The sequence below is a fragment of the Fukomys damarensis genome, unplaced genomic scaffold (assembly GCF_012274545.1).
Source record: "Fukomys damarensis isolate Sample0158 unplaced genomic scaffold, DMR_v1.0_HiC HiC_scaffold_16, whole genome shotgun sequence".
In the NCBI taxonomy this organism is placed as follows: Eukaryota; Metazoa; Chordata; class Mammalia; order Rodentia; family Bathyergidae; genus Fukomys; species Fukomys damarensis.
Genome location: NW_022900928.1, coordinates 114,326,534 through 114,341,801, shown reverse-complemented (window position 1 = coordinate 114,341,801; position 15,268 = coordinate 114,326,534). Strand labels below are relative to the sequence as shown.

At 34.0% G+C, this 15,268-nt stretch overlaps 1 protein-coding gene across 1 annotated transcript in view; it reads right to left on the bottom strand.

Moving 5' to 3' along the window:
* The window catches only part of Vwc2l (von Willebrand factor C domain containing 2 like), a 149,281-nt gene that overhangs the window by 109,106 nt on the left and 24,907 nt on the right, over window positions 1-15,268 (bottom strand). The window contains exon 3 of the mRNA XM_010616031.2: window positions 11,063-11,192. Coding sequence (XP_010614333.1) covers window positions 11,063-11,192 — 130 coding nt within the window. The remainder of the gene's footprint in view (window positions 1-11,062; window positions 11,193-15,268) is intronic.

Below are 15,268 nucleotides of genomic sequence, written 5' to 3'. Positions count from 1 at the left end.
GCCTCTTCTAGCCTAGTACTGTGTACACACACACACACTCATAACTTCTCTTGTGTTTACAATCTCTTTCACGTCTAAAAATTTCATGATTAATTACACTAAAATTTGAGGAAAATAGTTGTGATCCTGGGAGGCCACATAAATACTAAATATTGTTCTAGTATTGAATATTCTTGGTTTTATTAGATGACTAAGTCCTAAAATACGACCAGGAAACAGCAGAAAAGTGTTGGCACAGAGATGAGGAGACACTTGGGTGAGGTGCCTGGAGATTCAGCCAGGGAGCAAGGGATCCTGGGAGACTGGTATGAAAATGGGTGTAGCTGATGGTTTATTGAGAGAAATGGTTTCCCTTTACAGATGTCTCCTCAACATCTGGTCTAATGATGATGCTTAATCTAAAGACTGCTAAGAGAAACATCAGCTCTCATCTAGTAAGACCTTTTATTTTCTCTGTGTTTTGCAAGGTTTTACATGTTTTATCTTTACAATTAAATAATGTATGCCACTAAGAATAATACTAAATTATATTTTTTTGCACTAAAATAACAGACATTACATGAAGTCTGTTTTTAACAAAAAGAAGCTTTAGGTGTCCACGGTGAGATTACAAAGTAGTAAAATTTCAAGCTAGGCATAGTCTATCCTATCAGCCTCTTTCTACTAGAACACTTTGCTATATCTCCCACCAGTTAATGTGTGTAAGACAGTCTTAATGTTAAACTAAACCCAATTTAATATGAAATAAATATGGGAAGCACTTTCTTTCCTCCATGCATCCTACACTGAATATATAAAAGCCCTTTGTTTGAAGCAGAAGGCAAATAACATTTCAAAAGGTAATTTGAAATAACTCAAATAATACTTCCTTTCCATCACAGCTCTCCTAAAGAAATAAAATTAGTATTTACTTATTATTTATTTATTTAAAAATATATTTTGTACCTATAGCACATTATTGGTAGTGCAACAATGAAATAGATGAAAATTAGCCCTGGTGAAGATTGCCCGGGTGAGAAGGGGAGACAAGAACCAAACTCAGTACCATGTGTACCATTCATACAGCAGTCAGTGCTGAGAGCAAGAAGGCTGGGAAAGTGAGCAGAAAGTGGTGGTTTGGTGAATTAATTCGTAGCTCAGAGAAATGTATGGGGATCAGAGTCCAGGAGTAGTGAGGTACCCTCCCTCGTGGTCCTGGGCTCCCATTCGCATATAACAAAGAAGAGAGAAAGGGCATCGTGAATCCTAAGAATCTCAAGCCAGATGCTATAGGTAAGGCTGTGACTTCTGGGTTAGGGCAAGGAGGGTGTGACCTGGGCAGGAGTGCCCAGAATTCTGGGATGTGAAGCCCAAGAAGATTTACCGCTATCTGTAAGAGACAGCATTTGGATATCTGTGCCCGAGGAAGGAATCCATTAGAAACTCTTGCTCCTGAGGCTGGCGACTCCCAGTGAAGATGGACAGAGAACTTCCTAGGAGCTTTCCAGGCTCATTGTCTCACTCTAATGCCTTTGAAGATAATTCACATTCAAAAAGACAAAGAACACATCTGAGCTCTCTGCGTGTGTGCGCGTGTGTGTGCATGTGTATGTGTGTGTAAATTTAAAGTTCACATTAAACAGCGAGGAGGAATGGTGTGATGGGGCACGGCTCTGTCTGCAAATGTCATGCCCTACACGACAAGGCTGATGTTCAGGAAAAGGGCGAGCAGAACTTCCTAATGTTCCTCACTGCGACGGAGCTTCTCCTGAAGTGAGACTGTGCGCTCCCATCTGTGCATTCAGCAGGAGCAGGGACCATTTGGTCTCTGGGTTCGTCGGAGAGATACGTGGGTGCTGGGCTATGTGAAACTTTGGGGTCAATATGGACTGAAAGCTCATCTAAGATAGAGCAATAGCATAGCTCTCTCAGTGAGACTCTTCCAGAAGCAATGGTTTGAGCCTCCTTAGGATGTGACTATTTCTAGCCTTCATGAATCCTGGCAAGGCTCCATGCCTTACCTTTGCAATCAGATTCTACCTCAGTTACTAAGAACCTGGAAGTTATCCAACTTGCCCATTTTCCATGTTCATGGAGGTGGTTTATTAGAGTTGACTCTCTACAATCCTTAGAAGATAGCAATAGTTTATAAAAACATAATTACAAAGAGAGCTACTCTGTCTCTCCACAGAAGGCCACTTTATGCTATAGGGATATTTAAATTTTTTTCTCCCCCTTTCCTTTTACTTGGTCCAAACTTGCTCTGCAGAGTCTGACTTTTTCTACCTTTAATAAAAGCCTTAGCTCTACCGACTAAGCTATCTGGGAAACTTCTACCTTTAGTAAATGCAAAACTTTGCCAACATTTAGAAAAAAAGAGGCAGAAGACAGGTGTAAGGACAGTTCTGGAGGATACACTCCATCTGTCTACCTAGGTACTATTGTCAGGGAAGATCCTCTTCTAGATAATGTGAATGTTCATGGTCAAGACAGTCAGCATATGTGTTCAGACCTTTCCTCGAATCCTGTAAGTGCCCTGTGGAGCTATGTACTGAGCAGTAAAGAATTGCAGGACACACAAAGGACAGAGGATGACTTTCAATGTGTCTATTTGCAAGGAAGAAGGCATGTACTTTGTGGTAGGTGACACTCAATATCTCAAACATTTATGTAGATACAACATAGTCTGTAAGCATTTCCTGTATGGGAAGGGAGACACACACACACACACACACACACACACACACAAACTTCAAATTTTTGTCATGTGTTGTCTTCCACTGTATATTTTCTTAAAGACCAGGTAGCCCAGATAACTACAGAAGAGATGTGTGATTATCAGGAAATAAGGAAGGCATTAATTTTCAGGCTGCCAATATCACAATACTTTTGAAATCTAGTTTTTTGATGAATTAAAAGGGAATCCTGTTGATCTAAGAGAACATAAATATAAATATTTCTTCTCATATTTTTGGAGGACAATTTAAAAAATAAACCAGAAATTATTGTGTGTGACTCATTAATATAGCTATTTATTATTACCTTGCTTTGACATCTACTTATAAGAATATGACAATTTTGACCTTTGGTTGTGGAGCCAGTGAAAGGCAGACTTTGAAATTACCTTTCATAAGACATTCTTTTGTTCTGGACTGTTCAGGATATGTGCTATGAGTTCCCGGAAAATGTTTCATCTTCTGTGTGTTTGTTTTATATCTGTGTTATGTTTGTTACTAAGTGTCTACCTAGGAGGAAGTGAAAAAATATTAAATTAAGATGAAACAGTTACACCCAATTAAGATGAAATTTTCAAAATAGTTCTATGAAAATGTAAATGAATATATTTAACTGACCATTTTAGCAATTTCCCTAATAGGTGCATAAAATGGGCAATGAAGCTTTTCAAATGTTTTAAAAAGAATCTCATAGTTAAAGGAGTTGAAAAGTCAAGTGGTTGAAATTATTAGTTAATTAAAGAGTACAAATTATAATATGGAATCAGTATAATTTTTAGTAAGTGACATGTCTTTGATTACTGAATTACTAATCATAAAAATAGAAAAAATGTATCATCTTGGTTATGAATTTTCATATTTTAAATAATAATTTTAAAATCACAAAGAATGTATATTTATTATAGGAAAATTAGAAAATATATGCTAGTAAAAAGAAGAAAATAAAATAGATTTATTTATTGTTTAGAGATCAGCATTATTAACACTGAATTTTCTTCTAGTCTTTTTTTATTTTCTGTACCTGATACTTTTTTAAACAAAATTTTATACATAGCCTATGTCCCACTAGTTTAATTTCATTATATATTTAATAATATAATACAAACATGCATTTTTTTGGAAGGAGGAGATCTTATTAAGTTTTTCTCCAATATTATTTGTCATGCTTTCTTAGTAGCCTATACAGATATACTATGTTTTTTTAAACAACCAATTTATCCCTAAATATATAGCGTTTATATTTTCAATTCTTATTATGAAAAAACTTTGTAATAACTATGTCTAGATGCATATTTTTATATTCTTTTCTGATTTTTGTTGTTGTTGTTGTTACCAGGGACCAAACTCAGGACCTTGCACTTGCAAAGCAGGGTGTGGAACCACTGAGCTATAACCCCAGCCCTTGGTTATTTCTTTTTTAATCTATTTGTAGCACTGTGATTGCTGAATCGGGGTCCAGATATTTTCACTTCCTTTCTGAGAGGATATATCATTTATTTGGTAGTACGTGAAGGGTCTGTTAAATTTTATCTTTCCATTATTAGATATTATCTTCCCTGAAAATATGGAGAAACTTAGATATAAAAGTATTCATTCTTTAGTTTTCATTTTATTCCTTTCATTTTAGGAATTCTTCATTATACATTGAGAAAGATCTTCACTATCCTAAGAACAAGATAATACTACTTATATTATTTCAAAAATTCTTCTATAATTTCATTTAAAATTTTCTAATCCCCAAAAATTTTATTTTTGTTTAATGGGTAAGGTAGCAATATAATTTTACTTTTTAAAAAATGATAAATCTAATTTATTTCTAAAATAATACATTTTTGTCAGATATTTAGATGCTACTTTAATTGTATAATAAATTGTAATATGTATCTATAGGTAACCTTTTAAGTTTCTAGTCAGTTCTGTTTAATTGTTTATTTCTCTTTAAACATCACACAGTTTAAAATTTAATGATAACTTCTTGTTAATCAGAAAACCAAAGTATAAGGTAGAAAATAAGCAACACTGTTCATTTCTCATGTCTGTAAATATATGTGAAACTGCCACGGCAAATGGTACACGCACTATATATATTGATGGAATATATTCATATTTCCCTTGATGGAATGGTCCAATATATACAGCCACCAGTAATATAGAAGAGTGCCTATTTAACCTAACAAACTGGATTATTAAATTCTAGAAATTTGCTAATCTGCTAATTTCCTTCTTGTAAGTACTTATGAGTGGATTTGAGCTTCACATGTTGAAGACCCTTTTTATTTTATTTTCTGTAGAATGCTCTTTGAAGTTCTTTGCTCATTTTTTTTTTTTTTTGTACCAGGGATCGAACTTGGTTCTTTGAGCTTGTGAAGCAGGTGGCAGAACCATCTTTGCCCATTTTTTAAAAAGAGTTAAAGACTCTTTCCTTATTGATATCTAATAGTTTTTGATTTATATGAGACAATCTCTCAAGATATGAGAATAATTTCCCTATTAATTTATTCACAGTATTTTTCGGATCCATTGTATTATGCAATTTATCACTATTTTATTATTCATTTTATTATTTGTCTATTCACATGAAAAATACAAACAAATCGCTCAGATTTTCTTTTGTATTACTTTTAGAAAAATGTTTATATTTTATCTCTGTTCAATTAATATTTGATCTGAATTATGAGATAGGAATTTGAAATTATTTTTTCAGATAATTATCCACTTGTTCCAATATCATAGGTATCCTGCTATGCTACTAAAGTGTACCCTAATATCTTGTTTTTAATATGTAGTTCATCTCATCTTCTTGGTTTTTTTGTTTGTAGATCTATATCATATGTAAACAGTGATAGTTTTACTGCCTTTCTAATTTTTCTATCCTGAGTTGTCCTTCTCATTATATTAGCCGGTTATCTATCTATCTATCCATCATCTATCTTCTACTATCTGTCTGTCATCTATCAAAAATGTTAACTAAAGATGGGCATCCTTATCTTACACTTGATTTCATTAGGAAATTCTTTTGTGTTTCCATATTAAAGATGATTCTGATCTTTGTATTTGCTTGTTTTACCAAGAGTTGTCAATATTCATTTTTGCTGATTCGTGTCTAATGTCTGTGAGTGTATATAGAAATAATGAAATGATCTTTCTCTTCACTTTCATTCAGGATAAATTATATCAGTGGAATTCCTAATGTTGATCTATATTTGGAAGTCCATAATAAAGCTCATTTGCTCTGATGCTTTTATATTTAGATATTGGAGACTGAATCTAATATCTTCATAGTGATCTATGTCCCCAGTCAATTTATTTTATTTATCTTGAGACAGGGTCTCACTAGTTGCTTAGTTTCTCAGGTTAAGGTTAAACTTGTGATCTCCCTGCTTCAGCCTCCCAGAATGCTGTGATTACAGCATGTGCCACTATGCCCAACTGAGCACATAATGTTTTAACCTGCTGCTTATATCTGTTTTGCTAACAAAATAGATAGCTTCTTTCCCACAATTTGTTAAGATCCAACAGTTTTTCATGACTTTGATACAAAAATTCTGTCAGAAATAAGACTTTATTCAGTATCCTTAATATAATTATCATGTATTTTGCTACAAAAATATTCATATAATTCATTAAAGAATACTTGTTTAGACCATTGGTGATATAATACATTATACAATATGTGAACTGCATTCTTCCTGTACAATGTATAATCTGATGATTTTAGGGGAGCTTGTGTTTGCATTTTATGATTTATTTATTAATGATAATAAATATGGTTGTACTTTAACTTCATTTTTTTGTTTGTAATCTTTGGTTTATATCAATATAAAAAAGAAAATTTCTAGCTTATAAAACATTGTCTTTTTATTAAGGCTTGATGAAATCTCTTAAATCTTAGAAGCACAATGGTTTATGAAATGCACTCAGTAACAAGGCTTATGAAATAAAAAGTCAAAGTTCCCTCTATTGCCTATTTCCTCTTCTCATCACTGAATCACAGCTAAAAAGTTGGTATGCATTGTTCCAAAACGTTGTGCAATATATAGAAACAACAGAAGAGGGTTTTTAAATAGTCTAGTGTGATTATTAATGACAATGAATAATACTGACATTTTGATAATTTGATTACTGTGTGAACTACCTCTTCACATAATTCTGTTGTTTTGCCATTATCAATTTGCAGGTGTTTAATGTTTTCAAGATGTTAGCTATTTTCCCCCCTCTTTAGTTTCTCCTTTAGGCTTCCTAGTCGTAATTAGGGAATCAATGTTATCATTCTATGGTATATCTACTTAGCTCTTTTCCTTTTTCCTATACTACACTTTTCCTATAAAGTATAGTATCCATCTATTTAAAACTGTATTTAATTTAAAACTGTTTTAAATATATTTCATTTAAGATGTATACATTACATATGGTAAGAATTAATATGGTATATACAAAGTAATGTACCTTCTGGTCCTTGTTTATTTTACTTGGCAGTAAAAACAGTCAGTCATGTCCTTTTAAAGGCTGCAGTAAATTTCTATATCCTATTGAAGGACTACTGGGTTTTCTCTCAACTTTTCACTCTTAAAATGCAATGAAGATTTGAACATAAATGTGGACAAAGCACTAGAGCTAGAACTGCCAATTAAGTGACATGAACATTTTGATAGAAAGTGCCTTCTTAAAAGTTGTTCAGCATTCTCTCTAATTTCTCAATCTTTTTCTGAATTTTTTGTCAATTTGAAGTATGTTTAATTTCAAATTAAGATCCGTACAAAATTGGTACCTCATTGCTTCAATTTTTTTCTCTTTCTTTCTTTTTTTTTTTTTTTTTTTTTTTTTTTGTACCAGGGATTGAACTCAATTGAATCCCTGGCCAACTTCAATTTCCATCTCCCTTGATCACTTTTGGTTTAATGAATGTTTCGTAGTTTATTAGACATGTTTTTGCTCTGTGAAATTCCTTTATATAATAATTTTCACTTATTTTTCACCCTGTGAAATTGTTATTCATTTTCTTATTCACCTGGAGGAGCACTTTGCATATTGGGGATATTAACAGTTGTGCCTGGCAAGCATGCCTTCTCAAGTATTTGGAGAAGGTTTCATATACTATGAAATTCTTTCTCTTTCTTTTTTATGAATGGCCCATTCCCTTCGTTGTCCAAAGGAGTTGACTTTTTTCTTAGTCTCTCTGCTGTTTTATTTGTATCACCACTAAACTAAAAGAGAGTAAGAGATGTAAAATTAAACATTTCAGCAGGGTTATGTCAATTTACATTGAGTTAGAAAGAAGATGAGAACCTTTCATCCAATGTGTGTATAACATTTTGTGGTAAATATCCTGTCTCTTCCAATTTTTCATGAGGTACCTTTTCCATCAGAAACATGAATAATGCCTCATTATATTCCAGCAAAAACATTAAATTCACTGACATACTGGCTAATGAAATGCAAAAAAATGCAATTAGTCATTTGGATGTTCCAATGATCAAACATCTCAGTAACTGGCCAAATACTTTATTTTCCAGCCCAGATGTTTGGCAGTCTGTGTATATGGATTTTTTAATGTCTGTGTATATGGATTTTTTAATGACTTGGTACAAAAATATTAGTATGTATGGACAATTGAAAAATGGAATGAGTGGCTACAGAGCAAGAAGTTTAAATTAATATTAATATACATTCAAAAAACAAACAAGCATTGTCAGATATATACTATTCAAATATATGATCAGTTTCCAAATATTTGAAATATTTATGTGATATTGTTTGTTGGTTTGTTTTTTGGTTTTTTTGAGACAGGTTCTCACCATGTAGTTGAGACTGACCTGGAACTCACTATGTAGCCCAGGCTGGTCTTGAACTCACAGTGATCCTCCTGCCTCAGCCTACTAGGAGCTGGGATTACAGGCGTGTGCCACCACTCCCAGTGCTTACACGATTATGTGAAAATTTATCTTCTCATATATAATGAGATAGATTTATAATCTGTTGAAAATTTAAGAAACTGTCCTAGTTATACTTGGTCATGATAAACATTTGTTTCTACTTCTAACTCTTCCATATGTGGATCATCCATTTCTGTTTCCTGGGGTGGCTTAGAAGGAGAACAAGTAAGACCTGGGGTTCAGTCTGTTTCCTTAATAAAAATATGAGTATTGTTGGTCATAGGAGATTTCAGTGGGCCTTGATTTACTCTTCTTTAACATTGATTATACTTTCTTGGCACAGTAGTATTCAATAATTTTTAAAAAATTACTTCTCAGTGCTACATAAGAGAATTTCTCCGGATTTTAATCAAGATTCATTTCCCCTATTTAAAAAGAGGAAAAAATGTTTAGAAGTAGTAAGAGGAAGTACAAGTGATCATCTTACAGTGCTCTGTCGAGGAAAAAAAATAAGAACACTAATATGTCTTGTGAACTCCACGTCTGTTTATCAGGGATAGCCATTATTCTCATTCATTAAGTAATTGAACAATTAAAGATCATGATTTATATATTTTTGTGAAAAGGATCAGGAAAATCTTGGGTGGTAGGAAGTTAAATGAGACTAGTTTGCAGCGGCTGATTTAACATTGGATGCAGACATTAAATGTAGCTATGTCTATTTTAGGCTTCAGTGTAGGGTAGGGTAGGATGTTATGTTGGATGTAGGTGTAAAAATCATATCCTAAGTGTATGTCCTAGATACTCTAAATCTATGCTGAGTGTGTCCAGACAAGATTTTATCTAAAAGCATAATTATGTTTTTCTTAAAAGTGACACAAAGATAACTAGGGAAGAAAAGATCTATATATCTGTTCATATAGTTACTTCTTGGAAAGAAAGAACCGTCTTCAAGACTTGTCAATCCTATTTTTAAAGGCTGATTAAGTAGCTGAGTTTCTCTTCTTTCTATCCTTGGAGAAAATGAAAAATAACCAGTCCTCTTCTACTTTAGACTAGCCATTCATATCCTTTATGACAGTTGGGTTTCCCCTGAGCTCTTTCTTTTCCAGGGCAAATTATCCTAACTCCTTCAGTATATCCTCCTAGGTCCTATTTTTCAACCATTATATCATCTGATTGTTCTTTTCCAGTTTCTTTAAAATCTTTTTTTAAAAAAAGTATAAAATCTTAAATGGATGTCTGCCCATATCAGATAGGTTAGAACTTAAGGAGTATATTAATCGCTACCCTCTGAGTCATAGTGATGGTCGTTATAACAGTCAGTTTGAAAAGAAACACAAGAGAAGCCAGGTAAGGGTGTAATATTTTAACTGAATGGATCACTATGACCAGAAATAGTAAAACCACAAAAATGTTAGAAGAGTTCATTATAAATCCTTTGGGAAGATGCTAAAACACAAAATTTATTAAAGAAACAGCCAGAGCTACTTTTATTTTAATAACCTGATGCTTCGTTTTACTAATCATCCTTCTGTGAAGGAAAAAAAACCTAGTAGGTGAGTTAAGATAATACTAAATTCAGAAAGAAAAATAGATCATATAGGAATATGTTTCTGGGCTGCCTCAAGAAAGGGCCTGGGTAAAGTCAGAGATCTCAACTTAATTAAGAGCCAGAACCAATTTTTCAAGCAGATATTATTGCCAAGGGGGGGCATTTATGTACCGTTACCTTGCTGTTTTTTTGATAGACTGTAGCTATGAAGAAGCGTGGGCTATTTCCTCTGTCAATACGCTGAACTGGGTTCACTGCATTGCATTGTCCTCTCTGCAGCATTACATTGGCTTTGGGTGATTAAGATGCTGTTGTGTCAACCATTGCATTCCATAGGGGACAAAAAGGAATCCATAACCTTATAAGTAAGCCAACTCTTCCACTCTATTTCTGTGAGAGCAAAGCTCTACTGTAATAAAAATCTAAAATAAAAATCGCTAAATTTTTGTCTTTCTTATGTAAATTTAAGAACACTGATAATTGAATGTGTTTCCTTGCCCCGTGTAAAACACCTGTCATTCACCCTATTCTCCATCACCCTATGTCTCCATCTGGGTACAGAATACATTATGGAGGTGGGTAAACTGCCTCATCGGCTCCATAAGAGAGAAATACAGTCACTACTAAAAGATGGTACTGGGTTCTTTCGATAGCCTCCTTATAAATTAACAATAAATAATAGGGATCACAACAAAGGCAGCTTACAAGAGCTTTAATTCCCCAGATGCAAGGCTGCAAAATTCACCCATTGCTAGTTTATTTTCACTTTAAGGCTTTGGAAAAAATAAATCAGCCATACCCATATTGAAAAGCCCCCGGCAGATCATAGGGGGAGAGCTCTTGCACTGAATGGTGTGCAGGAATGAAATATTTGTATTTTGCACTAACCCCTCTTGAAAGCTAATGCAGTGTGGTCTTACCATTTTTGCAGACAGGACAACATTGTTCTGGTTCATAGACTGGGTTGACACACTCAGGAACTGCGCAGTCTGCTACAACACAGTGAACTTCATTGCTGGGCTCACAGCGACACCATTCACATGGAGAGGGCTAGGAACAAATCTAAAATTAGCCCCTTTTCTCCTATAACTTAATGCTTGCACATTCATATGTCGTCAGAAGACAAAACATCAGTGTTTATATTGGATTTACTGAATTAACTTCAGTTACCGTGTGTACCATCATTCTCCCCCAATGGAAGGCAGTCTAGACATACAAGCTGACTCTGTGATGCACACTTGTGAACAACTTAACAGCACCTATGAACGACGTTTCCTACAGCCCTGTCCTTACTTTCCAGAGAAATGTTTGGACAACTAACATGTCATCTCATGGTTTGGTTTCCAGATGCACTGATTGCTCTACCTTTCTCTGGTAAACAAGGATGATCTTGGAACATATGAAATAGTTTTTGCCATTTGTCATTTTTTTTTTCTTCCAGAGAAAGAGAAGGATTTTTCAGAAATAAAAAGATGGTAAGCCCACAAGTTTACCTTTTGTATGAGCCCTTTTGCAAGCTAACCTAGCCTCTAAATAGCACCCTTTCTATGTGAATTTTAGAGGAGATTGCATTTGGAATTCAAACATTCAGAGTGCTTCTTGGAAAAATCTAGTGAATACCTTTCATCTTCCCTACTTGCTTTCATGAATGAACTAAAAATCTATGGACCTAAAAAGCTACTATTGAAGGGCCAAAAAGTCTAAAACTGGAATTGAAAAGTGGTTAATTAAGAGAAAATAACAAAAAGCAGAAAAGGATTTTTGTATTTTCAGTACTTACCAACCAAGAGTGAGTATGGAATTTTTGTTTCCTTTTGTTCTTTTCTAGAAATCGCCTTTAAGACACGACCTTTACCACAAATAACAAAGTAATGGCCAACCTGTAAATTTTTCATCCTGTATAAGTTCTAGCTCTACTTTTTTACTGAGGTTTAGAATTCTGGGATGAAAATATGGAGGTCTCCGAAGTCATAAAATGTCAGTATTTCTCAAATTGGGCTATTTGTTCTTTAATACTTTTGCCACCAAACTAATGCCACTATTCTTCATGTGTAATTGTGTTAACAAGACTTCTTCCCTTATTTCCATGGCTTTTATCCATAATCCCTGTCAAGTCTTGTTTTTTCCTGGACCTCAAAATTTGGATAATATCAGTACTCCCTGACTTAGTCAATACATGGGGGTGGAAACCTTCCAATAAATTATTTTCAAATATTATTTCATTTTTGCTTTGTGCTTGAAGAATGGTAGTGTAACTTCAATGTTTTTGTTTTCAAATTTAATCTGAACAAAAGAATTAGACATAGAATTGGTGGTAAAGTATTGCTACTTTTTAAGTTTATTGAAGGGTACAATCAAATCTAAGGTGATGAATTGTGTTTAAGCATTTCAGGGGAATCTATTGCATGATCCCATAGGCTGGGATTTTCCTGAAGCTCTTCTACAGAATTATTTCTGTAAATTAAGAAAAAGACTGGATCCTCTAACACATTATTATATGGAGGAAATTTTGAATGAAGAAATTGAGGAGATGGTAACTGGGTTTTCCAAGCCTCTTTAGTATACTTAACTTTATCAAGAAATTTTTCGGAAAATGTCCCCCTTTCTTTGATTAATGCAAAGAAGTATTCCCACACAGCCTTCTGAATACTTGGTCTGTATTCAGGGCCCATGTGAGAGAAAAACGGAGCCAGTAATATAATTCCTCCTCCACCCTCCCCTTCCACAGTTGGAATTGTTTGTCCTGGTTCCTCTCTTGCTGAAGGAAGGCTGGTGGGTGCAACACTAGTGAACTGAACTGAAAATTAACATCCCTGGAAAGACTGAATTTTCAATGCAAAATGTTTACTTCAAAGCAACTGTAGCCTTTAAGAAAGATTTATTATACTACTAGATTAAGCCACACAAACTGATGAAGAATACTATTCTAAGTTAAATTTTGCTTTTGAACATTATTAGCTACTAGATATTTCACTAGAGCTTTTACCTATGTCAATTTTCTTATTTCTTGCAGTTAATAGTATAGCAGACTGCCAATTAATTGCAAGAGGCACCATTCTAGTGTCTTGATCTGAATAGTTTTGGTTTTTCAATGCTTTGTACACTTCTCCATGCAGGCGAGAAGCACAGGAATAATGATAGAATATTTTATTTAGAGGGTAGGTACTTCATGCTGAAAGGGTATTTCATTAACTTATGTGATTAGTACATAAAATTATCATGGAAGTTTAGAGTTTTTTAGCTTCCTGTAAATGTGAGTTAGAAAACAGTAATAGGCCAAAATTAGGTTTTTTTTATATGGTTTGTGTTTTGGAAGAACTGTGACATACTCAAGCTTTGCATTCTAGTAACTACCTGCAGTAACTGTAGGTTATTTTGGAATGACACTAACAGATAATTGGCTATAAGACTAAGATGTGTGCACAGGTCAAAATCCTGAGAAATATTCTGGAAGAACTAAGACCATAAGGCTTAAGATCAAAGCATATCTGGTGTTTCAAATGATGAAAAATGTAAATTAGAAAGAAATAAAAACATCCTGGCAGACTTTTGATAGTGATGTAAGAGATAAGGCATAGCAAAATGAGCTGGAAAAATGGGTGGAACCTGTCAGTTGCAAGATCCCACTGTGGCACCTGATGATTCTCATGTCTCCTCGTGTAGGATTTTGTGTAGGCTTCCATGAGATGTGGACCACATAAAGGAGCAGATGCCAGGAGGAGCCTGCTATTGTCACTCCTCACAATATTTTTGTTCTTACCCTTTCCTCTCTTCGTCCTGGCCAAGTTAACTGCATGGAACCAGCAACTCCCTTCACCCTTTACTTTTCCAGCAAACTTCAGGCACCATTTTTAGTTTGTCTCATCCAGTTCTTTGTTTGAGGCAAGAAGGATCTGGAATACTACATTTTGGCATGGCATAGCTAGCTAGGAGGTAAGAGTAAGTTCTAAACATTCTCCAAAACTGACTCTATTCATGTATTTTATTCTATCCCTTCCTGGCCCCTAATCTACTACTATATGCATATTATTTCCTTTTTTTTTTCATTGAATTGTTTTTTCTTCAGATCATCTGTTTTTATAACAGTTTATTCCTTCATATTTCAAGCTTCCTCATATTCCTCTGTTCTAGCTAACATACTGACACCATGATAGAGTTCCTTTCAGTCCTTGTCAGCTTTGCCAAGCCTCTCTTACCAGCTCTGATATCATTGTTAGTCTCTTTCTCCAATTGACTTTCTCCATTGCTCCTCTCTTCACTGGATTTTAAAAATGATATTGTTTAAACAGTGATAAGTTACTAGGAGCAAGCAGTGTGCTACTTTAACATTAAGCCTAGACTTTAAACATCCATTCCATCTTACTGAGTAAAACTGGTAATTTGGTGCTTTGGATAAATCTTTACATTTAAAGCACCAAGCTGGCTGCAAATTTCTTTTATTGAGGTTTTCAAAGTAAAAACTGTAGATTAAACCTGAAAATGTCCATGTAAAACCAAAGATTAAAGCGCTCTTTAGAGGAACACAGAATTCTGGAACAAGTAGTTGGGAAAAATATCCTTGCTATTTTTTTGAGGGGCACATTTACTAACTTACTATTTTTTGTGGAGGGAGTGGGAGAGCATGTGAAATTATGGTTAATACAGGCTCTTGTCAACTAGAGATTGGCAAGCCAGATAAATGATATCATTTGAAAATTTTATACAAGCAAATCTTTTTCTAAGAAATTATATAAAACACTTTGTTTCTATGAAATCTTTGGAAACATTTACTAAGTATACCTTTTCATTAACTTCAGTTGAAATTATAATTAGAAGTCAAACTTATTTTGAATGCTTATATGACAGAGCCTGAGTATTATACATTATAAATATGTTATACCTCCAACTTAATGGTTTTGAATATCTAATGTGGACTCCATTTAAACATAAAATGCACATTTTATCTGTAATTGCCACTGTCACTGAATGCATGTCTTGTATGACAAATGCTGTTCTAGTCATTCCTATCTTACAAAATGTTTTCCATATATATATGGAAATATACAACACACACACACACATATATATATATATATACACACATATATACACACATATGCATACATATATATATTGTATATATATAT